The 25,886-nt window shown below is 46.6% G+C and overlaps 2 protein-coding genes across 2 annotated transcripts; both read right to left on the reverse strand.

The window, feature by feature from the left end:
- Positions 1-3,057: 3,057 nt before the first annotated feature.
- Positions 3,058-11,511, reverse strand: sirt2 (sirtuin 2 (silent mating type information regulation 2, homolog) 2). The gene is made up of 16 exons (XM_080538347.1): positions 11,346-11,511; positions 11,135-11,178; positions 9,892-9,934; positions 9,678-9,791; positions 8,718-8,759; positions 7,813-7,919; positions 7,595-7,651; positions 7,194-7,262; positions 6,774-6,903; positions 6,516-6,575; positions 6,351-6,406; positions 5,155-5,231; positions 4,932-4,983; positions 4,513-4,580; positions 3,671-3,737; positions 3,058-3,420 (listed from the first exon to the last, which is right to left on the reverse strand). The coding sequence occupies exons 1-16, from the start codon at positions 11,359-11,361 to the stop codon at positions 3,277-3,279; spliced, it is 1,146 nt and encodes a 381-aa protein (XP_080394473.1). The 5' UTR covers positions 11,362-11,511; the 3' UTR covers positions 3,058-3,276.
- Positions 11,512-12,211: 700 nt separating this feature from the next.
- Positions 12,212-15,472, reverse strand: dmac2 (distal membrane arm assembly component 2; the record flags this gene model as incomplete). Its single annotated transcript, XM_080540958.1, has 6 exons — positions 12,212-12,938; positions 13,406-13,568; positions 13,742-13,881; positions 14,203-14,283; positions 14,723-14,916; positions 15,455-15,472. 6 exons carry the CDS (start codon positions 15,470-15,472, stop codon positions 12,728-12,730), a joined length of 807 nt encoding a protein of 268 aa, XP_080397084.1. The 3' UTR covers positions 12,212-12,727.
- Positions 15,473-25,886: the final 10,414 nt, after the last annotated feature.

The following is a 25,886-nucleotide window of genomic DNA, read 5'->3' on the forward strand; positions in this document are numbered from 1 at the left end:
TTAGTCAGCAGGGATGTGCTGCAACACCGTTCAGGAGCAACGTGATCACCTCACCACGCTTCAGCAACTTCCTGTTACATCACACATACGTGTTGACATGGAAACCATCCATGCCAACACCCACATAATGAATTGAAACATAATATCACATAGACATTATATATTATTTTATTTATATCTTTTTTTACCTTTATTTAACCAGGCAGGCCAATAAGAACTGATTCTTAATATATACTGTAACTTAACCTTGTGTTGTAGCTTTTGTATATATATATATATATATATGAATGAATGAATGGTCTTTATTGTCATTGCTACAGTACAGGTACCAAACAACGAAATTTAGGAGGGGTGGCTCCCCTGGTGTTAGGAAAGAAAAAAAAAACTTTAAAAAAAAAAACACAAGGGAAGGAGCTGGTTTACATAAATAAAGGCTATGTACACTATCCACTATACTATACTGTACAGATAGACGACTAGGGTTGTCATATTGCACAATAGTGTTATTGCACATTTATTTAAAGTGTCGCAGTTTGCAGGCTTGAAATGTACATATTTGTGCCTCAGCACTACACCTGATTTTTTCAGTCCAGCAGCTGCCATCAATCCGTCCAGACTGTCCAGGGCCCAGAACCTAGGTCTTTGCTGTGTTCAGGGCCTGGACGGCCCTGTGGTAGAAGCTGTTCTTCAGTCTGTTTGTCCTTGCGGCCAAGGTCCTGAACCGCCTTTTCGAGGGCAGCCGGGTAAAGTGTTCGTACCCAGGGTGGTTAATGTTAATGTTAATGCTGTCAATCGATTCCATCAATCGAAGTTAATCACAATAATATTCTGTAATTAATCAGATTAATCATGATTAACCATGTTAAGTTTAAAATTCTAGTAATTACTTTTTGGGGGGAGATGTTTTGTTAACAAATACTTTACTGAAATACTACTGCTCTACGTACCTCGATTACTAATTTATTAGGCCTAAATCAAAAATATTTTTGCATGTGCACTGATCAAGTTCAAGTGAATCACATTATTTTCCAAAGGACCGGCTCTCAACAGACCTATTCTCACACAGTGAAAGTCCTGTCTTTCAACAATAACATACAGCACCAGTCCAAAGTTTGGACACACTTTCCCATGCGATTGAATGGGGAAGTGTGTCCATACTTTTGACTGGTAATGTCAGTAATTACAAAAGACAAACATACAGAACAATAGGCTATCGCTTTCATATTTTACAGTACATAGTTTATCAGTACCATATCTCATCAGTGCCTTATCTAAAGTTGTAATGCACATTCTTTGTGTTAGTCAACATAACCAGATACTCAGTTAAACATTTTTGTCCTATTACTTTCAGTAACATTTTAATTTAACATTTACTATTTTCATTTCCACTGCATGTTCAAAGGTATTATTGGCATCACTAGCAGTGCATTTTTCACGAATACAATGATAACCTTTTAGCATTTGAGCTGATTGTCATAGTAAAGGCTGTGAATATCTGAGGTAAGTGAGGTATTTCTGTATTTCAATTTGAATACATAGATACTTCTAAAACCAGGTTTTTGCTTTGTCATTGTGGAGTATTGTGTGGATTGATCAAAAAACTTAATTTAATCCATTTTAAATTGAGTCTATAACACAACTAAATGAGGAAAAAGTGAAGGGGTCTGAATACTTTCCGAAGCCTGTGTATGTGTATGTGTGTGTGTGTGTGTGTGTGTGTGTGTGTGTGTGTGTGTGAGTGTGTGTGTGTGTGTGTGTGTGTGTGTGTGTACACACTTACCAATATATAATCATAAACCAAAAATAAGCATAAAATCATTATAAATAATCAATCAAAAGCTAATAATCTCTTTTTAAATTTTATTTACAGCAGTTTCAGGGGACAGTAGTGTTACCTTCATCACAGAGAGCTCAGGCAAGTTTCCGGAGATTTCCGGTGGACTAGCGAGGTGTTAAACAACGTTTGAACAACACTTCACCAACTGTACAGCCAGAGATCATCGACTATATCATACAGCATGATGCAGTTAGCTCATATACGACACACTTATCCATGTGTCAGTTTACTGTCGCCCTGCAAACATCTGCTTGCCTGTGTTACTTCCTCTGAGCTCATCAATAAATTAACTCACGCTTGTGATATCTCACTGTACGGTCTTGTTTAAAAACTCTTAACGATGCCTCACTCTTCCCTGTTAGAAGAAATGATCTGACATGATTTGATGTGTTCACGAAAGCAGTGGCAAGCTGGCATTGACGCGTTAAGCTACCATAATTATGCAGGGTTGGGCGCTCTTTGCACGGCGATGGGAATCGCAATGACAATTCAGAATAGTGTCTCCTCCTTGCTCGATGCAAACAACTTCTAACTGTAATAATTAATCTGTCAATCATTTCCATGTTTTTGTCTAGCGAATGTTTTAGTTTACTTTAAAAACCCTCTCTCTCCCTCTCCCCCTCTGTCTATCTCTCCCTCCCCATCACTCTCCCCCTCTGTCTCTCTCTCTTTCTCTCTCTCTCCGTCTCTGTCTCTCTCTCTCTCTCTCTCTGTCTGTCTGTCTGTGTCTCTCTCTCTCTCTGTCTCTGTCTCTCTCTCTGTCTCTCTCTCTGTCTCCCTCCCCATCACTCTCCCCCTCCCCCCCCTCTCTCTCTCCCTCCCCCATCACTCTCCCCCTCTTTCTACCCCCCCCCCCTCCCTCTCCCTCTCCCTCTGAAAGAAACAGATAATGTAAGTATAAGGTAAGCATAGGTAGTAGCCCCATCTTGCCCTCTGATTGGCTAAGATGTCATTTCAACATCTTGGTGTACCTGTCCAATCCACTCACATCTACCAAAGTGGCTAGTGTGTAAGGGCAAGAGGTATTTTGGGATAAAAAAAAATCTCTCTCTCTCTCTCTCTCTCTCTCTCTCTCTCTCTCTCTCTCTCTCTCTCCCTGCCTCTCTCTCCCTCTCCCTCCCTCCCTATCTCCCTCTCCCTCTCTCTCTCCCTCCCTCTCTCCCTCCCTCTCTCTCTCTCCCTCTCTCTCTCCCCCCCTCTCTCTCCCTCTCCCTCTCTCTCTCTCTCTCTCTCTCTCTCTCTCTCTCTCTCTCTCTCTCTCTCTCTCTCTCTCCCTGTCAGGAATAGGGTTATATGAAACGACAGTTGATAGGAGGGAGACGTTAGTTAAAGTGCAAAATCGAACTGAAGAAAAAACCAAAAACAACTGACAGCCAGGCGAAGACCGTCCTGATATGCAACAACCCAACTGTCATCTCAGCAGGCTCTCTTCTTATTGGTTACTCTGCCTTGTCAGTCTTCCCTGACTCTGCAGCAGAGCCCGCCTTCCCTGCGGCTGAACTGTTCTGATTGGCTGTCTGCTCCTCCTTCTGTTGGGTGTCGATAAGAGCGTGCTCTGCTTTCACCATCTCCTGCAGCTCCACCTGGGAGAGACAGAGAAGGTGAGAAGAGGGGGAAATAGTATTACATTTTTGTTTTACAAATTGAGATAACGTGATTTAGGCTTGCCCACTATGCAGCCCCTTTGTTCGCACTTTTTGAATGATTCCATTGGTGCCCATATCCACGATATACCACGGCTTCTCGTTCCATAACGCTTTTTCAGCACATTTGACAATATAATATTCATAAGATTCAATTTCAAGATCGTGTCGGCGTTCGGCGTCCAGTTACCTTCCATCCCAGCAGGTCAGCCAGGGCGAGGCAGCCGTCGTCACAGGTGCTGATATGAGCCACGTCCCTGACAGAGACACACAGAAACATAATAGATAAACAAGGCAAGGCAAGTTTATTTGTAGAGCACATTTCATACAACAGGGCCAATTCAAAGTGCTTTACATATAGCATTAAAGAATAGCATATGGCAAGAATAGTTACATATAAATAGAAAATAAATAGATAAACATTTAACAACATAATAAGACAATGAATAAAAAGATATAGATAAAAGTGTAGTTACTGCAACGGTATTCAATAAACAGACAGACCACAACCACCACTCTAATAAAACAACGTTGACATGTTATGTCATACTGTATTTCATGACCAACACGACCATCATCATCATCATCATCACCCATCTCCTCATTAACATATTTGACACGTTTTAATGCTTTGGTCCTCATATCAGCAATCAATCAAAATGTTCTGACTTTTCTTTTGAAACACGGAACTACGTTTCAATGTTGTTGAGAATCACAACACAAACTCGCTAGTCAAGCCAAAATACTACAACGCAATGGATTGGGTGAGTAATCCCCACTGCTACCTAGTTAACTAGAACACTACTTTACATTGTTAGCAGGCTCACAAAACAAGCTGTGTTAGTTGACTAGCGATGTGTCGTTGATTTTCAACAACGCAGAAATGTATTCAAATGTTTTCGAAAGATCATTACATCGGATCCCGACATGAGGACCAAAGCATTAGAATGTGACACATTTGTGTAGTTGAGGTTGTGTAGTTGAGATTGTGTAGAGTGTGTGCGGGGGTGAAGAATGCGAATAGTTTCTCACCGGTAGGCTTTCTCTGAATCAAAGTCCATCCCTCCAAAGAAATCCAACACCCCAAACAAAGCATCTGACTACAGAGACACACAGACACACAACACACACACAGACACACAACACAGACACACACACAACACACACACAGATTCAACTGAAGGTACACAAAGTGAGAGAGACAGAGGGAGTAGTGCAGAGGTCTTCAACTATTTCTGATAATAATAACTACCTGTATATTATACCTTCATTACATTGACAGATAATCTCGCTCTGATCTAATTAAGCAGATGTTTTACTGAAGTTAAAAGCACATCATAGATGCTGAAATAATACGTTTAAAAAATCCATCATAATTTCTATATGGTTATTCAACAACATTGTTTTTATCCAAAGACAACAATATTGGCAGGCAACATCACAAAGCTCACCTCTCCTGTCTTCTCCATGTTGATGAGCAGTCTGGGGGTGCTGTTTGGAACCCTACACACACACACACACACACACACACACACACGCACACACACACACACACACACACACACACACAACACACACACACAACACACACAACACGTGCACGCACATTCAGTAAGCTTTTCACAGTTTAGCAACAGACCGTATGTTGACTGGAGTGAAACCAGAGACACTTACTTGCCGACCAGAGAGGCGAAGGGCTGAACCTGCAGAGACGTGCCCATGATGATGAGGAGGTCACAGCGAGGGAAGTCCTGCAGAGACACAGGTAAATGGTAAATGGACTGACTTATATAGACTGACTTATATAGCTCCATATTCCAAAGCGCTTTACAACGGCCTCTCATTCACCCATTCACACATTAATGGCGGCAAGCTCCCATGCAAGGCGCCGGCCCGCTCATTGGGAGCAATTTGGGGTTCAGTGTCTTGCCCAAGGACACTTCGACATGTGGCCAGCCGGGGCTCGAACCACCAATCTGCCAACCTTGCGATCATTAGACGCCGGCTCTACCTCCTGCGCCACAGCCGCCCCACAGGGACACAGAGACTGAGGGGTGACATCATTACAGATGATTTTACTACTACGTGTAATTAAAACACCTAGTCACACGCATGCATGAGGGTACGCTAACAGACGCACATACAGTACAGGCCAAAAGTTTGGACACACCTTCTCATTCAATGCGTTTCCTTTATTTTCATGACTATTTGGTACATTGTAGATTCTCACTGAATGCATCAAAACTATGAATGAACACAGGAATTATGTATTTAACAATAAAGTGTGAAATAACTCTAAATATGTCTTATATTTTAGATTCCTCAAAGTAGCCACCCTTTGCTTTTTTGTTGTTAATAAAATATATTATAATAATATTAAATATAATATGTGTTAATAATAATATGTTATTATATATATATATAATATTATTATTATATATTGTATTAACAACAACAACAACAAAAATATTTTATTAACAACAAAAAAGCAAAGGGTGGCTACTTTGAGGAATCTAAAATATAAGACATATTTAGAGTTATTTCACACTTTTTTGTTAAGTACATCATTCCACATGTGTTCATTCATAGTTTTGATGCCTTCAGTGAGAATCTACAATGTAAATAGTCATGAAAATAAAGGAAACACATTGAATGAGAAGGTGTGTCCAAACTTTTGGCCTGTACTGTACACACACGCCGCGCACACTCACTCACTCACTCACACACACACACACACACACACACACACACACACACACACACACACACACACACACACACACACACACACACACATACACACATACACAACACACAACACACACACAACAGACACACCCACACACACACACACACACACACACACTCACCGCCTTCATGGAGGTGTAGAACCTGGCTGGGAGACTCTCTCCAAAGAAGACAATATCTGTGCAGAGAGACAAGGACAAGGCAGGAGGGAAGGAGAGTGTAAGAGGGGTGTTGGAGAAAATAAGTTTGCTGTGGGGTCAATTAAAGACCTGAGTGTACATACTCACCTGGTTTAACCAGACCACTGCACTTGTCACATTTGGGAATCTCTTCTGAGAAGATTTTCTCTGCAGGTTAGAAGTGAAGGAGAATGATTCAACATGCGGTTCAGAAGTACAGGTTGAACCTCAACGGTACCACAGAAAGCTCTATTGGACCACATTCATTTTCTCCTCATTTCCCCTGCTGGTACAATATATAATGTTTTAGACTTGTGGGAGTTCTTGTGTATATACTGTAGATTTTCCTGGGTCAGACCAGCTCACCTTTCATCCAGTCCAGGTTGTACTGTTTGCGGCAGAGGAAGCTGACACAGTGGGAGGTGTAGAAGGTGCCGTGGGCCTCGATCAGGTCCTCCCCCTCCAGGCCTGCCACGCGCTCCAGGGTGTCGATGTTCTGACCAGACAGGCACGACCCAAATAAAAGAAGAAAAAGGAAAAAACAACAATGGGAACTCAATACGGCACTGGACCTCTGTCTCTCCCACTTTGTGTACCTTCAGTTGAATCTGTGTGTGTGTGTGTGTGTGTGTGTGTGTGTGTGTGTGTGCGTGCGTGCGTGCGTGCGTGTGTGTGTGTGTGTTGTGTGTGCTTCTGCAGTCAGATGCTTTGTTTGGGGTGTTGGATTTCTTTGGAGGGATGGACTTTGATGGATGAGAGGAGTGGATGAGAGAAGGCTTGGCTGACCTGGGAGTAGCAGCGTTTGAGCATCCCCTTCTCCTTCAGCATCTTGATGAAGTAGTGACAGATGGTTGGCTGGACACAAAACAACAACAACAACAACAACAACAACAACACTGGTCAGTAACAGACCAACAACAACACTGGTCAGTAACAGACCAACAACAACACTGGTCAGTAACAGAGAAACAACAGTTCAGGAAATAAAGTCAAGTAAAAAAAGGACTTAATTCATAGATACAATTAAAGCACACACAAGCACACGCACACGCACACACTCACACTCACACTCACACTCACACTCACACTCACACTCACACTCACACTCACACTCACACTCACACTCACACACACACACACACACACACACACACACACACACACACACACACAGAGAGATGTCCTACCTTAAACTGCCCTGGGTACAGCTCCCTGGCCAGAGCAAAGAATGGCTCAGGATGTTTCTGAGAGACAGAGGGTAGATGTGGAGAGAGACAGAGGGTGGATGTGGAGAGAGGACATTATACCTCAAAATATAAAGTTGTATTACTCCATTGTTAAAACTAATAAATGTATAGACTATATCCTAACTTGGCATATTGCTCAGCTCTAAGGGAGGTGAGACCTTGAAGTAGTCTATCTGGAAGATGGCCTCTGGGTAGGGCAGGTTGTACTTCTGCAGGTTGGCGTAGAGGCCCGTCTCTGGGGACCGGAAGTCAGGGATACCAGCCGCTGAGGGGGAGAGAGAGGAAGTCAGGGTTACCAGCTGCTGAGGGAGAGAGAGAGGAAGTCAGGGATACCAGCCGCTGAGGGGGAGAGAGAGGAAGTCAGGGATACCAGCCGCTGAGGGGGAGAGAGAGGAAGTCAGGGATACCAGCCGCTGAGGGGGAGAGAGAGGAAGTCAGGGATACCAGCCGCTGAGGGGGAGAGAGAGGAAGTCAGGGATACCAGCCGCTGAGGGAGAGAGAGAGGAAGTCAGGGATACCAGCCGCTGAGGGGGAGAGAGAGGAAGTCAGGGATACCAGCCGCTGAGGGGGAGAGAGAGGAAGTCAGGGATACCAGCCGCTGAGGGGGAGAGAGAGGAAGTCAGGGATACCAGCCGCTGAGGGGGAGAGAGAGGAAGTCAGGGATACCAGCTGCTGAGGGGGAGAGAGAGGAAGTCAGGGATACCAGCCGCTGAGGGGGAGAGAGAGGAAGTCAGGGATACCAGCCGCTGAGGGGGAGGAGAGGAGCACTGTCACCCTCAGAACCTTCTGGAAAAGACACTTCCCTTTCTTTTTTCTTTTTTTTTGGGGCCCACCACCTCTTTCGAAGGACTAATATATAACTTTTTTTTTTTTTCAATGAGCTCTTTGAGGGGTGAGCCAAGCAACAAAAAAACGAACAAAGAACACTTTACAGAGATACACCAATGTTTGACTCTTCCCTTTCTTTACGACAGTAGCATGCATCATATGTTTTTCTTGTCTATGTGCACTGCTGGTAGCAGTTGGCAAACCCCCATGTCCTAGTAGTAAAGAAGTTACTCACATGTGGATATTCCTGCCCCCACCATACAGACGATGTTTTTGCCTGTCAGAAGGTAGGAAGAACATCAGACAATCATTACACTTCATGGATTTTTTGCATCACACTAGATTTGACTGTTTTTCAAGCATGTCTTTTTTTAAATCTTTTTTGGTGCTCTTAGTTGATAATCAGTTTCGGACAATACATTTCCCATACCACTGATGCGGTGTCACAGTTTGCAATGTTTGACAGTTATGCAGATAGACTTTCAGATGTTATTGACAGGCTATTCCCTTATGTTGAATAATTACCCTGTTATACAGCTAGATAGATACAACTCTCTCCCCACAGTGATCCGCAATGCCCCTATCCTGAACACCTTCAAATCAGCCCTCAAAACTCATCTGTTCACCAAGGCCTTTGGCCCCTAGTTTAGTATCGTCACTGTCACTGTCTTTTGTTTTCTTTGTTTTTTTTCTGTTGTGTCTGTCTGACTTTCTGTCTCTAAAAGCATACTTGGGTTTGAGAAAGGCGCTATATAAAACCAAGTTATTATTATTATTATTATTATTATTATTATTAGATGTTGATGTCAAGCCCAACAGAGAATGTCAACAACACATAGTCAGTTTACTGTAGGCTACATATCATTCCGTAGGTGAACTGGACTGATATCTAAAGGGGTCCATAGTATTAAATAATAATAATAATAATAATATTAGACTTATATAGTGCTTTTCTAGACACTCAAAGAAGCTTTACAAACTGAAAAGATAGAGTAGTAATAATAAAAAGAAACAAAATAAATAAAAGAAAGTATAATTAAGGTAGTGCTGGGGACACATGGGAAGGGGAGGGGGAGAGGGTTAACTGGTGAAGGCAAGCTTGAAGAGGTGAGTTTTGGGAACCTGTTTAAATGTTGACAAGGTGTTGGCCTGTCTGATGTGGTTGGGGATGGTGTTCCAGAAATTAAAAACGTACATTTGCCACTCTGAATGTATCGTGCCACGCCCTCCAGAGTCAGCTCATCCAAGACTTTCTCTCCAGGAGATCCCAGGCCCAGGGTCCGCGAGAAGAGATTGCGTAGGAAATCCACTGAAAGAGCCAGAGAGAACTGATGAGAATCTGATAAAGGATTAAAACATACTTTTTGTAATGACAGAAAGAAGAAAGCCATCCAGTGGTTGAGACCTACTCTCTGTGTCTCCTGACGCCTCGCCCTCGTCACTGCTGTCCTCCTAAGAGAAATCACACGGAATTAGTTTAGATGAACACAGCCCTCAAAACGTATCTGTTCACCAAGGCCTTTGGCACCTAGTCCAGTTTTCAATTCAATTCAATTCAACTTTATTCGCCATGTGCAGTGCACTAGGAACATGACTTGGTATTCTCCATGCTGAACAAGCTACAGTACATACAACAACAAGACGACAACACAACAATACTCAAGACAATACAGTACCAATATGAGTGAAGAAATATACTGTACAACTTAGTGCAAGAACTGTCTTTTTTTTCTTTTTCTGTTGTGTCTGTCTGAGTTTCTGTCTGTAAAATCTGTAAAGCGTCCTTGGGTTTGTGAAAGCTATATAAATTATTATTATTTATTATAATAATAATTATTTATTATTATTATTATTACAGCTACAGTACCGCACAACATTCGCTTGGCATACTGTCCAGACAGCTATGTAACAGCGCTGGACACACTCTGTTTACCCAACTTTCTGTTAGTGTGAACATGGTTTACCCACCTAGGTAAAGTTATTTTTCTCCCCCACATATTTATTTGATAGTGCTTGATCATGGTGATATCGACCAACATGCAGCAGCCACGAGTCTTTAACCTGTGGATGCCTTTGAAGGCCTAGTACCATAGCACCCATCGCTTCATCACTGGGGATGTTGTAATAGTCATCATTGCATACTTTATCAAAAGGTTGGCTGGACCCCTGTTTTTGTGTATAAAGCCCTACTGCATAAACTCCAGGTTTACCTAACCAATTCGTTTTGCTGGTGTGCAGTGCGCTCTGCTCCTTGGATTGTATGGTTTATTCTTGTTTTATTATGTAGTTTATCTTATTGCTATTGTGTGCTTTATTGATGACTGTTCTATTATTGTTTTTATGCTATGTGGATATGTTATGTTAAAGCACGTGGAGCTGCAACGTTTGCAGGAAAAGTGATATACAAATAAAGGTTATTATTATTACTATCAGCAACTGCTAAAGAAATCCCAACTTTTGTGAGCGGACTAGTTGAAGGTCTCTGAGCTGCAGAGAGTCTGCAGGGGGAGATAGTCGGACAACCTGTCTGTCGCAATCAGATATCGACCTATCGGTATGTGAATCACCTCGACAGCAGCCAGTTTAGTGGCCCTACACACATATTGTCACATTTGTGAGGTGTAAAGGACTGAACTAAAGGAGTGTGCTTACCTCGGGGTCTGGGGTAGTGGCCTCCTCTTCTCTATTAGGCTGCTCTGGAGACACAAAACAGCCAGGTCACTAAGATGCCAACAGAAATGTGGTCGCTACGCGGTAGTAACTAACTCATGCTTTGCATATACAGCTTGGTGTCATAGCACACATACACACTCGCTTTGGATGACTTATATATACTTATATATATATAATATATTCATATTACCTCCTGTATCAGACATCTACTCGCCTAACCGTTCAAAAACAAAGGTATGACAATGAGTGGCTCCCAACCAAAGACGCTGATATATCCAACCATATATTTATATATCTATATAGGCTATATATATCTCCAACTATATATCTATAAACTACTATGTACTTGTCTATCTATAAACAACTATGGATCAACAGATATATCTGTCTGGGGGAATCTGTCAAATAGTTGTTGTTGTCCGTCGCGAATTGTTTCCGTGTATCTTTCCCATGCAAATATAGTTCCGGGTAATAAGAACGACCAGAAGCAAACAGAGACTAAAATCGTATGCACGCTATATATTGTTTTATCCTAGTCGTATTTTCTGTAATCAATTATTCCACCAAGATCAACAAAATAAAAATAAGTAAATAAATAAATAAAAGCATGGTATGTGTAGGGAGGACAATCGAAGGCCTCTGCCATTAATGACCTGGCTGCTATGCGATTCCTATACATACTTACCTCTCTGTACAAAGTATGGGCTTCATTTATTTTTTGCTGTCCTCTTTAATGTGTTGTTTACTTACTATTGTTCAGCTCTTGCGAAAGATGGTACACTAGTGTCCTAACTGCCCACAAAGGATTAGAGGACTTACGTCACTCTGTTAATGAGATTTCACACCTGTTTCAAAACACCATCTACCCAGAGAGACTGGTAGTAATGCCCTTCTTTTGTTTGTCACTGCCTGTTTCACACATTTGTACAGACACACAACAGGCATACATTACAAACAATACTTTATTGAACATCATCAACATGTACATGTCTTACTTATGCATCATTCAGTTAACCATCAAATCATTATTTACACTTCATACAATAATAAATAAATACATCTGTTGGATATATTTTGACGTAATGGCATATATTAATTGCTTACGAAAGACTTGCCTGTTTTATGCTTGTCATGTAAGCAAACCACCATATCATTAGCCTCATAGCATAATGTACCTAAGTCATATTTTGGCCAAATTGAGATATCTGCCTAACTCTACTCTCCTAACACTGCTGATTCACTGTGCATTATTGCCTATGCCATCAGCCTATCAGAATGCTTGTTACATTCCAAAATTACTACAAAGATGGCTCAGCTGACCACAAGTGAAGCATGACTTAGGCAATTATGCTATGAGGCTAACAATATGCCTTATAAGTAAGGCCATGTCTACCTCACATACTGCATCGACATCTCTCACCTGACATGTTTCAGCTTAAACACATCTCAAAGGAACATGTTTGTAGTTGTTACCCGTGATGGTACTTTGAGAAACAATCACGTGATGCTGTCGCTGGTCATTACGCCGGTATTTCTCTGTGAGAATCTCTCTTCTTTCCTTGGACTGGACATTCAGCTCTTAGCTTCATGGACTTGTGCCTGTGCCTGGCTGTGTGGCTGGCTGGAGGGCAGGCCCTGTTCCTGGCTGGAGGGCAGGCCCTCGTCGTGGCTGGAGCCTGTTGAGGTGACCTGGCAGTGAGGCAGCATCTCCTCCAGCAGGATGTGGACCAGCCCAGGGGTCGTGACCCGGGGGAGAGAGGACACGTCCAGCCAGCGGAGCCCCCTGACACGTCAGACAACAGGGATGTTTAGTAATCATAATCAATGTTATTTAAACACGCACCAAACTACACCGGTTTAGGGCGCCCTGGGCGCGGACTCTAAACAACAGAGAAAAAAAACATGATGGAATATGGAAACACAGACGGGTAAGGAGGTCAACAACATAAACATGGAGGACGTCCAACATTCATAACTGCACACATTTAAAGACAGACATTCATACTATATATAACACAACTAAGACCTTTTTCAAAAGTAGATACTGTGCAAAAAAAGTTGTTTATTGTGCGAGAAGAAGATCTATGACCGAAAGCTTGCGCAATAAACAACTTTTTTTTGCACAGATTTGAGTGTGCAGATTTTTGCTTTTTTTTGTCCTCTATTGATACTCTTCAGTTCCAGCACCTCAGCTAAGTCTGATCACAGAGGAGCGGTGGTATTTTCACTATTTTAAAGTCGATACTGTACCTCAGGTTCTGCAGCGCAGCCAGGCCTCCCTCGGTGATGCAGGGACAGTGGGAGATGTCCAGTTTCTCCAGAGTGTCCTTGTACACATGCAGGCGTGACAGGAACCAGTCGTCCACCTCCGTACACCCCTTCACTGAGAGAGAACGCAGCCCTCGCTGGCCCACTGGTGCAGAGAGAGAGGGGAGAGAGAGAGACAGATTGAGAGAGTCAGTTTCTCCCCCATAAGAAACACTAAAAACATACAAAAGCTTAAGTTTAACCATGTGATGTTGATCATGTATGCACACGTGTAGAAAACGAGTGCTTGGTTTTTAAAACTCCTGATGGTAAACATACTCAAGTTGTCCAGGCCTGAGTAGTTAATGAGTGAGTTGCTGACATCCACTTCCTCTATAGTGTTGTCTGGGAAGTTCATGAAGTCCCAGCTAAACTTTCCCCGTCTGTCGGACTGAAACCATTCCTGCTGGCCTGCAAACCTGGAACGACCCCAACAAATATCGACAAACACACCGATTAGACAATACAATACTGGTGTGTCAAGAGTGTCCAGACAAATGAGAACTTCTCACCAGCTAGATGCACAGGAAAACCTCAACCTTGATACACAGACACATAGTAGCAACTAGCGAGCACAATAATCAGTATTCTGAGTGACTAATAGGAACATGAGTCATCTGAATGAAACAAGAGAGGAGAGTAAATGTATAGTAAGAAAAAGTATGACTAAGAAAATGGCTTGCAAGCAAAATGCTAGCATACAAAGTCAGTTATCCACATAGCGTAGGTGTGAAAGTCACCTGAATCCTCCTTTCAAGCTGAGGATGTAGTAGGCAGCTGCCACATTGTCTCCATAGTTCTGCTGCGTGTAACCAAAGAAACTGTGAGGGGAAGAAAATAATGGTTAGGGATCTGTTGAAGGGATGTGAAGGAGTAAGCATCTTAACAAGACAGTTATAGGTAACTAACTAATTAACTAACTAACTGTGATCTGTTACATTCCCCAGCCCAAACTGACGGCCAACACACGAAAAAAGTTCTGCAGCTGTAAAAGAACTCTGCATTCGTTCGGTGCAGACGCGTACCGAACCGAAGAGGACCCGTACCGAAACATTTTGGTACGAATACGTGTACCGTTACACCCCTACTAACCAGGCCATGAGCACAGGCATTAGGACTGTCTGAAAGCAACTAACACAAGTGGACCACAACGCTCTCTCTAGGACCAATGATCTGAAGGTTTATCCAGTCACAACGCAAAATGTATCTTAGTATGTACGGTAGTTGTAATGATCTGTGCGGGGGGATATGTACACGTACGCATTCTTATGTCGCAGTCCTCGGTTCTTAAACCAGGCGCTCCAGCTGATGATGGTCTCGACGTCATGGAAACGCTGACTCAGGTAGAGGAGGAGTCTGGTGGTCAGCGGCGGAGGAGAGGCCGACGGAGCAGAACTCAACCGCCGCGCCGCGACCGAGACAGACAGCTGTGTGCAACCTCGCCTGATCATCAACTGACACACACACACACACACACACACACACACACACACACACACACACACACACACACACACACACACACACACACACACACACATCACATGTAAACACAGAGAGCCAGGTGAAGGACAGATACACAAAGGGAAAAGTACTGTTTTAGCACAATCTGGTCGAACAGCATAAGTTTAGCATATATCTATACTTCTGTCTATCTATCTATCTCTCTATGACCTTCTAACATAGGCTACTACCTAACATTCTATCTTTCCAACCTCAGATGTTTTGCAAGCCCAGTTTCTTCTGGAAATTGTATAGATGCAATTATTATGATCAGAAATCAGAGATAGTACAGGTTCTGTACAGGTACTCGTATCTCTGATGATGTTGACCTGTCCTGTGACAATATTTCTAAATGTGGACACGACTGGAGGCTAATACAAGGCAAATACACGTGTTTATGTTCATCAGATTGATAGTTTAGCTGTCTAACCTTAGATAGAAGTGATAGTTTAGCTGTCTAACCTTAGATAGAAGGAAGGATAGACTCACCAGCCAGGGCGCCGCCATTTTATCTGTGTATTCTGAGCTCACTCAAAAGTAGCCCATTCGGCGGGAACACGCCCCATCTGGCAACCCTGCCCCTGAGTTCCACAGTGGAACTCCGCCCACCTACTTTTGGTCCGATGCTAATTTATGAAATGAACATTTTAAAGATATTAGTTTATACTATATTCTATATAATTTATGTCGGGTAATTTGTCCTTATTTCAGCTAAAATAAGAGAAAATATTGTGATCCCATCACTTTCCATTCATATTCTGAACTCTAACCTAATAAACCCTAATCCATATTTTGAAGCTTTTATTTTGAAGCTGTCAAACTTAGTGGTCGCTTGTGCGTCTCTCTATGAAGCCTCCAGTCGGCGCATTATGAAGCATCATGAATGACAGCTTAGGACAGATCATAGAACAAGACCTTGGGAATTCTATATTTTAGCTACTTGATGAAAAGTGAAAACTAGACTAAATCAATAATGGTCTAGCTGATTACATGCAAATGTTAATTGTGACATAAACATAAATGAACAACAACAACAACAACAACAACAACAACGAATGCACCGTAGATCTATGCATCATAAAGATCAAACGTAACTCACACACTCTCTACAATGATTTAATTTTAAATCAGAAATGTATGACGACAAGTATGAATGAGTTGGAGGATAGTGGACATTTTCACAACTGTTTGACGAAAACATGAACATAGTGTAAGCACATGTTAGGCCTACTCAAATCATATCGGACCACAAACATCTGTCTATACAGTACAATCACTAAGGTACACACAAGGACGAACTACGTATCTCTCTCATCTGTCATCAATCTTCTTTCCAACAAAACAACTCTCCCGATGACTTTCCCTTACGTCAGTTTCCATCCCTGGGAGTAGCAAGGAACAAACTGGGAAAATCATCAGTTTGAATGATGTGCAGACAGCTCAATACAGGACAGAACACACACATTACCTCTCCCTAGGGGTCCAGCACACACAGAGGGCTGTGTGGGACTGATAGACACACTCACCTGCTGTCACAGGCCATTAGCAAATAAGATCAACCCTGGTCCATCGCTTGTGCTTTACCTCAGCGCTGGTATTGATTGAGAGGAGGATGGGGGGATGGGGGGATGAGAGATGGAGGGATGGGAGGATAGGAGAGATTACATTTGTGAGAGGAAAGGACAGAATTCATTGTGAGAGAAATGGGGCTCTTGGACTGTCAGTTTCCACACAAAGCAAAGGCCGTCATGGAGGATGTGTGAAGGGATGATTAGTCAGTGGATAAATTGATTAGTGGATGGAGGGTTTGTTTGAGTAGAAGGAGCAGAAGGTTGAGGATGAGGAGGAGGAGGAAGAGGAGGCGTTGACATATTTGAGTCGTCTCTGAAGGCTTGGGGAACATCTACCCTATATCTCCCCATCTCAGTATCTTTGTAATGTTGTTCTTGTCAGGTCTTGTCTTGTGTCAGGTTGTGGTGCTTGAGTGTTGTGCAGTGTGTGTGTGTGTGTGTGTGTGTGTGTGTGTGTGTGTGTGTGTGTGTGTGTGTGTGTGTGTGTGTGCATGTGTGTGTGTGTGTGTGTGTGTGTGTGTGTGTGCGTGCGTGTGTTTCTGCATGTGTGTGTGTGTGCATATGCGTGTGCATGTGTGCGCGCGTGTGTGTCTGTGTTTGTGTGTGTGTGTCAGATAGGGTTAAATACTATATTGTAGTGCCGGAGGAAAAAGGAAAGACGTAGGCAACGTAATGATAACTGTTTAATCAAAATAACAACTTGTACACTCCGTACAGGACCAGGAAATCGATCACCAAAACTCTTGTATCTAAACAGGAAGTTGCAACGTTAATAATCCTCCCCTCTGCCCCTAGTGCCAGAACTGGTTCCCTCCCACTACACAACCAACAGTAAGAGGAGAACATGAACCCATAATGTAGTCACTACACCAGCCCCCCCAGTGTTCACCTCAATATTGGAAATCCTCACGGCGAGGAGGGCGTATGGCCCGGCCCCTACGATCGTAGGTAAAGTCAGGAGGTGCGGGAGGAGGTGTGACATCGCCCATCACGTCCTCCTGCAGGGAAGGACGGGGGGCAGTGACGACCGGGGGCCCGTGAGCTGCGGGGGGTTGTCGGGGTCGGAGGGGGGAATGGCCAGGGCGCTGCAGGGGAGGTAGGACTGGAGGCCGGCCTCTGCGCGGTGGCAGGGCCAAGTCCAGGGGCAGTTCAAGGTCCAAGTGGGCCGGTTTGAGGCGATCAACGGACACACACTCAGGCCTACCCCCCATGTCAACCATGAAGTTCTTGGCTCCGGCCTCGATGACACGGAAAGGCCCGTCATAAGGAGGACGTAGTGGAGTCCTGTGGCCATCATGACGAATGAAAACGAACCTCGCCGAGTGCAGCTCCGGGGGCACCCTCGAAGTAGGGACACCATGCTGCGTAGTCGGGACCGGGACGAAGGTCCTGGCGCTGTCCAGCAGGGAGGCGCGCTGAGCGGCGGCGGACCAGGGCTCCGTTGACTTGGGAATGAAGTCACCGGGGACCCGCAGCGGCTGTCCAAACACCAGCTCAGCGGACGACGACTGGAGGTCCTCCTTAGGCGCTGTCCTGAGCCCCAGCATGACCCACGGCAGCTTGTCAAGCCAGTTGCTGTCCGTGAGGCTGGCTCGAAGGGCGGCCTTCATGGATCGATGGAAACGCTCACAGAGCCCGTTCGCCTGCGGGTGATAGGCGGTTGTGCGGTGGAGCTTGACCCCCAGATTCTCCGCCACCGCTGCCCACAGCTCTGAAGTAAACTGTGAGCCACGGTCAGAGGAGAGATCAGCAGGGGTGCCGTAGCGGGAGACCCACACCGCGATGAACGCCCGGGCCAGGTCGGGGGCTGTCGTTGAGGAGAGCGGAACTGCCTCCGGCCAGCGAGTCGTCCTGTCCACCATGGTAAAGAGATAGGTGTATCCGTGCGAGGGGGGCAGCGGCCCTACCAGGTCCACGTTTACATGATCGAACCTCCGCTCAGGCACAGAGAACTGCTCCAGGGGGGCCTTGACGTGTCGATGCACCTTGGCGCGCTGGCAGGCGATGCACGTGTCTACCCAGGCCCTCACATCCCTCTTGAGCCCATGCCAGACGAATTTCTCTGACACCAGCCGCGAGGACGGTTTCCTACCAGGGTGAGACAAGCCGTGTATCGCCTCGAAGGCGGGGCGCCTCCAGTTGGCGGGGACCACCGGTCGTGGCTGACCCATGGAGACGTCGCACAGGAGCGTGGCCCCTGCGTCACCGAAAACCACCTCTTCTAGGCGCAGTCCTGTGTCCGACAACTTGAGAGCCTGGACGGCGGGGTCGGCGGCCTGGTCTGCAGCCATGCGCGCGTAGTCCAAACCCAGTTGGACCGCACCAACCACCGCCCTGGAGAGACAATCCGCGACCTGGTTGGACTTCCCAGCAACGTGCTGGATGTCTGTGGTGAACTCGGATATGTAGGCGAGCTGGCGCTGTTGGCGGTCGGACCACGGCTCCGCCACCTTGGACATGGCGTGCGTGAGTGGCTTGTGGTCCACGTAGGCCGTAAACTCGCGGCCCTCCAGTAAAAAACGGAAGTGTCTGACAGCAAGCCACAGCCCGAGGAGCTCCCTGTCGAATGTGCTGTACCTTTGCTCTCTGGGAGACAGCTGGCGGCTGAAGAATGCAAGAGGCTGCCAGGCGTCCCCAACCCACTGTTCGTACACCGCTCCCACAGCAAAGTCAGAGGCGTCCGTGGTGAGAGCAGTGGGTGCCGAGGTCGAGGGGTGGGCCAACATGGCAGCGCGGGCCAGGGCCGCCTTGGTGTCCTGAAAGGCTTTGACACGCTCCGCCGTCCAGTCCACCGGCTGCTTCAGAGTCTTGCCCTTCTGGGCATCGTACAGAGGCCGCAGGATGTGAGCGATGTGGTGGAGGAAGCGATAGTAGAAGGTTACCATCCCGATGAACCCCTTGAGCTCGCTGATTGTGCTGGGGCGCGGGAAAGCAGCGACAGCTTCCACCTTCGAGGGGAGGGGGGTCACCCCCTCTGCGGAGACCCGGTGCCCGAGAAAGTCGATGGTGTTCCGTCCGAACTCACACTTCGCCGGATTGACAATCAGCCCATGTCGGCTGAGCCGTGTGAAAAGGGCCCGGAGGTGGGACAGGTGCTCCTCCTCCGTGGTGCTTGCGACGAGGATGTCATCCAAGTAGACGAAGAGGAATGGTAGGTCCCGGAGCACCGAGTGCATGAGGCGTTGGAAGGTCTGCGCCGCGTTCTTCAGGCCGAACGGCATCCGCAGAAACTCGAAGAGTCCAAATGGCGTGATTACGGCCGTCTTAGGGACATCCTCGGGGTGCACCGGCACCTGATGGTACCCCCGTACCAGGTCCACTTTGGAGAAGAAGCGTTTGCCTGCCAGGTTCGCTGAAAAGTCCTGAACATGTGGGACCGGGTAGCGGTCAGGCTTGGACGCGTCGTTGAGGCGGCGGTAGTCCCCACATGGGCGCCACCCGCCGTCTGACTTAGGGACGATGTGCAGGGGAGACGCCCAGGGGCTGCTCGAGCGCCGAACGATGCCCACCTGCTCCATATGCGCAAACTCCGCCCTGGCGATGGCCAGCTTCTCCGGGTTGAGGCGCCTGGCCCTGGCGTGGAGGGGAGGCCCCTCGGTCTCGATGTGGTGCTCCACTCCGTGTTTCACCGTGGGCGCGGAGAAGGTGGGCTTGGTAAGGTCGGGGAATTCGGCGAGCAGCCGAAGGTACTGGTCACTTTCGGCGAGCGTATTGGACCACCCGCTGTAGACCGCCTCCCCCTGCGTACAGGCGAAGGAAGCGAAAGTCTGTGAGTTGACCAGGCGCCTGTTCCCCACGTCCACCAACAGGTTGTGGGCGCACAGAAAATCCGCACCAAGGAGGGGAAATGTGACAGCCGCTATGACAAAATCCCACGAAAAGCATTGTCCTCCGAAGCACACGTCCACCGCCCTAGTGCCATAAGAGCGGATAGGTGTGCCGTCCGCGCCTGCCAACTGCGGACCACGCTCCTCCTTCGCCACATCCGATCTCTCTGCCGGAATGATGCTCCACTGGGCACCTGTGTCACAAAGAAAACTGCGACCAGAGGCGGTGTCTTGTATGAAGAGCAGCCTGTTGGTGACGCCAGCGCTCAGGGCCACTACTGAGTGCCGGCCCCGCCGTTTCCCGTCGGTCCGAAGGTGCAGGGTGAGCGGCACCGTTTGGCCTTGGCGCCAAAAGTGGCGTGGTAGAAACAATGGCCCGCAGCGTTACCCTGCTGGCCAGAAGGTCTGGCGTCATCCTTCGCTCTCCTGCGACGGTCGGGTGGCGGGGCGGCCGCGGGAGCGAGCAGGTCGGGGGACCGTTGAGGCATGGCCAAGACGAACCGGTCCGCCTCCCTGGCCAGGGCGCGGGGCTCCATGATGGCGGTGTCGGCCAGCGCCATCCTAACTTGAGCTGGCAATGTGCGCATGAACAGCTCTGTGAAGAGGATCATGGGGTCTTCTGTACCGAGCAGGTTTAGCATCCTCTCCATGCGCGCAGAAGGCCTCTCGTCACCCAAGTCCGACATGGCAAATAGGCGACGCACCCTCTCCGCAGTGGACAGTTCAAATGTCTCTAGAAGCAGGGCCTTGAGGCGCTCATATTTGTTCGTCGTCGGGGGAGCAGACAAAAAACCTACCACTCGAGCTGCGGTGGAGCTGCCCAACATTGCCACAGCATGGTTGTACCGGTCGTCGTCGTCATCGATGTCACTTTTGTTAAAATGTGCCTCTACAATAGCAAACCATGCAGCAGGCGTTGAGTCCCAGAATTCTGGTAGCTTGAGAGTGGGAGTGTGCGCACCACGCGTTACCCTGACAGGGGATGGTGATGGCTGCCGCTGGTTTGAACGTCTTCCTCTCCCGGACATTTTGCAGGATTGCAATGTTCGCTCGCTGGTTTTTGTACACAATCACGTTAACAAAAATCCACGTCGGGGGTCACCAGTGTAGTGCCGGAGGAAAAAGGAAAGACGTAGGCAACGTAATGATAACTGTTTAATCAAAATAACAACTTGTACACTCCGTACAGGACCAGGAAATCGATCACCAAAACTCTTGTATCTAAACAGGAAGTTGCAACGTTAATAATCCTCCCCTCTGCCCCTAGTGCCAGAACTGGTTCCCTCCCACTACACAACCAACAGTAAGAGGAGAACATGAACCCATAATGTAGTCACTACAATATTCTGATTCAACCTGGTTGTAAGACAGGTGATGCTAATGTAACGGAGTAGAAAGGTCAAGTTCAATTATAGCTAAAATAGAGCTAAACTGCGCCCTCTAGGGGTTTAATGACGTGGTATATCCGGGGTGTATCCGTGACCCGGATGCTGTGTAAATGCAGCTGTACAGTGCATAGCGTGGGACGCAACGTGATCCTGTTCAGTTCATCTGAAAACACTGACTGGGTAGGTCACGTTTTCTACAGGGTCTGAGATCGAATATCGTTTGAGAGATTATCAATGTACCTATGTTTTATTTGAATGTTTGATAAGTAAGATAGCTGTTTTAAGTTTCCCCATTTATAGTATTTTAGTTTGGAATATATCACAAGTTGTTAATGTGAGTATTCTGTTGTTAACAATGATGGCGCTAACGTGAATGTCCGTGTGTAACATCATTTTAGAATCTAGCCTGATGACCCTGCAACCGTGTCCACAAATTGATGCACTGTACATGTTTTCTACAGGTAATATTATTATTGTTATGCTATTGTATGTCTGTTGTTCTGCCAAAGTTAGTAGACCGTATTGTATGAGGTTGGGTTTTCCACCTCGCTAGTTTGCACCACACTCGCAGCTAACCTAGCAGTCAGGTTGCAGCCATGTGTTGCACGTGGTGTGCATGCGTGTATTCCAGTTGCGCTGTTTTTCTATGCATTGTATTGTTATTGTTAATATATATATATATATAATTGATTGTTTGACTGTTCAAATACCACTATACGATCACACAAGTGAGGATTTATGTAGTCTACACATTTTGTATTTTTGTTTCATATTATTGTTATAATTTGTGTAGTATGAGTGACTACTGTATGGTCAGTTCATCTGAAAACACTGACTGGAATCTAGCCTGATGACCCTGCAACCGTGTCCACAAATTGATGCACTGTACATGTTTTCTACAGAATAAATGAACGTGAGCCATCCAGCTGAGAGTGATTCATGAAAAGATACACCCCGTCACATTGGTGCCGTGACCTATGGACCTGAAGTCAACTCTTCACCTTGACCCTGAAGTCAACTCTTCACTAATACAGATTAGTCTGTATAGTACTGTTTTATTGAATTGTAATTCAACATGAGCTACAGACCAGGATGTTTCAGTACGCCACTAAGCAGTAGCATTGGGAGGGGTAGAGCGATGCTCCTCAGTGGAGGTAGGGGGATTCCAGTGTTGAGTTATGATAGTCCTGTTCAGGGGGGTGATGTTCATGTTGTGGGTAGGCAGGATGCTGCTGGGGCCCTTTCAGTTAGTGGGGACACAGTTCCTTCTCAGAGCCACGACATTGATCATGCACCGAGCACACAGGTCAGTGATACCCCATCCCCAATCTCTGCTTTCCAGTTACCTGATGTAGTGAGCCAGATGAGTGACATAATTAGAGATGTTGGTCTACAGCCGGCAGATAGCATACTTGCACGCCTTGACTCAACGCTACCCCCTCTTAGCACTGCACATGCACAGACCGAGCCCACTGATACATCCACCCAGAGTCTAGACCTGTCCCAAGCCCAGTTGGTACCTCACAGGAGGGTGAAGGAGCCTCCAACATTCAGAGGGGATGATAAGGACGCAGTGAATGTGCGTGAGTGGGAAGACATAATGAGGAGCTATGTGAAGAAGGCGAACATCAGAGCAGATCAGCAGGCGGAAGAAATATTCACCCATCTCAGGGGCAGGGCTAAGGATGTAGTGAAGTATGGGACGAGGAGCAGTGGCATTAATGTCGCTGAAAACCCAGAGGCCATCTATGGTCTTCTACGTAAACATTTTGCTGCTGTTCCCTGTTCACCTATCCCCCTAGCCGACTTCTACACCACGCTGCCGAAGAGTGGTGAGGATGCGTATGACTACTGGCTAAAACACTTGAGTGCCCTCTCCTGGAGGTGACACGTATGTTCATCAGGAACTGTCCATCCAAAGAGCTTGCCATGACTTTCAGATCAAAGACGATCGATAAGTGGACTGCTGAAGAGGTCCAAGATGTACTTGACGAGTTCCACACTCAGGTGTGCTCGAACGGTGCTGCCGCAGCCGTGAGTAAAAAGCCCAGTGAGGGTGTGCTAGTGAACAGAGTTGAGATGTCAGGCACTGATATGTGTTCACCTGAAAAGCAGGATACTCGCCCAGACAAGGGGGCAGAGGCCTTTGAACGTATCATCTCAATGCTAGAGAAAGTCCTATTGGAGAAGTCTGCTCCTGCTAAGGACATGTCAAACAAGCAGTATAGACCCAGCCCCCCCAGAATTGAGGGTCTGAATAACCTGCCGTGTGCTGTGTGTGGCGACGCTAGACACTCTGCTTGGACTCACTGCTGTGACCAGAGGCTCTGCTTCCAGTGCCATTCGCCTGGACACCCCAGATCCAAGTGTCCGATGCAGGGGCGTGGCCAGTCGGCGCAGCAGGGAAACTTATAGATCTGCATTCAAGGGAGGACTGTGCAGATCCTGTTGATATCTCTCCCAATGATGAAATGCTGATGGTGAGTCAACATACAAGTCATTCATCTCCAGAGCGCCTTCGAACAAGACAGTAGTATTTCAAGGTCTACACAGAGTCCAAAGGTCTGATAGTTTATTCTACACCACTGTCTCCGCTGCAGATGTCTCTCTTAGAGCGATGATAGACAGTGGTTCTATGGCATGCACGCTTAGCGAGGCTGCGGAGGCGCGTCTCTTGCAGCGTAACCCTGATCTGAGAGGATGCCCCGCTGATGATGTCATCATCATAGGATGTGGTGGTCACCGAGTTGTACCTAAGGCAATATACAATGTCGATGTGGTGGTGTATGACTGCAAGATGGTCATCCCAATGCTTGTGGTGCCTGGACAGACCGATGACATGATACTAGGCAGTAATGCCATCAAGAAAATCCTAGAGTTGATGAGGAAGACTGACAGCTATTGGCGGCTGATATCTGAACATGGTGGTGGCAGTGATGGGGACTGTCATCACTTCTTCTCTCTCCTTTCCAATACAGAGAGATGGAGGGGTGAGACAGTGCCTGAGAAGGTTGGCACACTGAAGCTACAACAGTGTGTGATGCTACAGCCAAATAGTGAGCATCTTGTATGGGGCAGACTCCCTGTGTCGGCACCTATATCAGAGGGCAGTACGGTGGTTGTGGAACCAACTCAGTCCAGATGCAGACCGAATAAAGTTCTGGTTGGCAGAGTTGTTACGCCGATGTGGGGCGACCGATGGCTGTGAATCCCACCGGTGAGCCGGTAGTGCTGAAGCGAAACACCAAATTGGCGGACGTGTTTCCCTGCATTGCCGCTGAAGATCTGTCCCCGCCCGACCACATTCAGTCTTCCCCACAATCCGTGACTGGTGAGTCTGTAGCAAGGCCCAAAGAAGACATCAGAAAGGCACTGGAGGAACTTGGTCTACACGACCTAGACTTGGACGCGTGTGAAGTCTCTGACCTGTGGAGAGAGAAGCTTTGTCAGCTTGTTGTGAAATACGAGTCAATCTTTTCACGCCACAAGTTGGACTGTGGTGAGGCGTCTGACTTTGTGCACAAGATACATCTGGTGGACGAGAGGCCATTTCGCCTGCCCTACCGCAGAGTGCCACCGAACCACTACGAGAAGCTGAGGTCTGCCATCAACGACATGGAGGAGAAGGGCATAATTCGTAAGTCCAACAGCGAATATGCCTCGCCCTTGGTTCTTGTGTGAAAGAAGGATGGAGGGTTGCGCATCTGTACGGACTTCAGATGGCTTAATGCGAGGACAACGAAAGACGCACATCCGCTGCCTCATCAGGCTGACGCGCTGGCTGCACTAGGTGGTAATGCCTACTTCTCCACAATGGACCTTACCTCTGGTTTCTACAACGTGCCTTTACATGAGGACCACAAGAAATACACTGCGTTCTCCTCTCCCTTTGGCCTGCATGAATATAACCGGATGCCTCAAGGGTTGTCCAACAGCCCGGCTACATTCATGCGGATGATGCTCTCGATCTTTGGGGATCAGAATTTCACCAGTCTATTGTGCTACCTAGACAATGTTATGGTCTTCGCTCCTACAGAACAGCTGGCACTCGAGCGTCTAGAGATGGTTTTGTCTCGTTTGAAGTACAACAATCTCAAATTGGCTCCAAAGAAGTGCTATCTTCTGCGGAAATCAG

The sequence above is a fragment of the Nansenia antarctica genome (genome assembly GCF_963989245.1).
Source record: "Nansenia antarctica genome assembly, chromosome: 1".
Taxonomy (NCBI): domain Eukaryota; kingdom Metazoa; phylum Chordata; class Actinopteri; order Argentiniformes; family Microstomatidae; genus Nansenia; species Nansenia antarctica.

What these genes read in the sequence shown, in the direction of transcription:
- sirt2 (XM_080538347.1), bottom strand. An exon ending in CCACTACCCCAGACCCCGAG is followed by an intron (nt 9,935 to 11,134) that starts GTAAGCACACTC and finishes GATTTCTCTTAG; the next exon opens with GAGGACAGCAGTGACGAGGG. An exon ending in CAGTGGTCTGGTTAAACCAG is followed by an intron (nt 6,407 to 6,515) that starts GTGAGTATGTAC and finishes CTCTCTGCACAG; the next exon opens with ATATTGTCTTCTTTGGAGAG.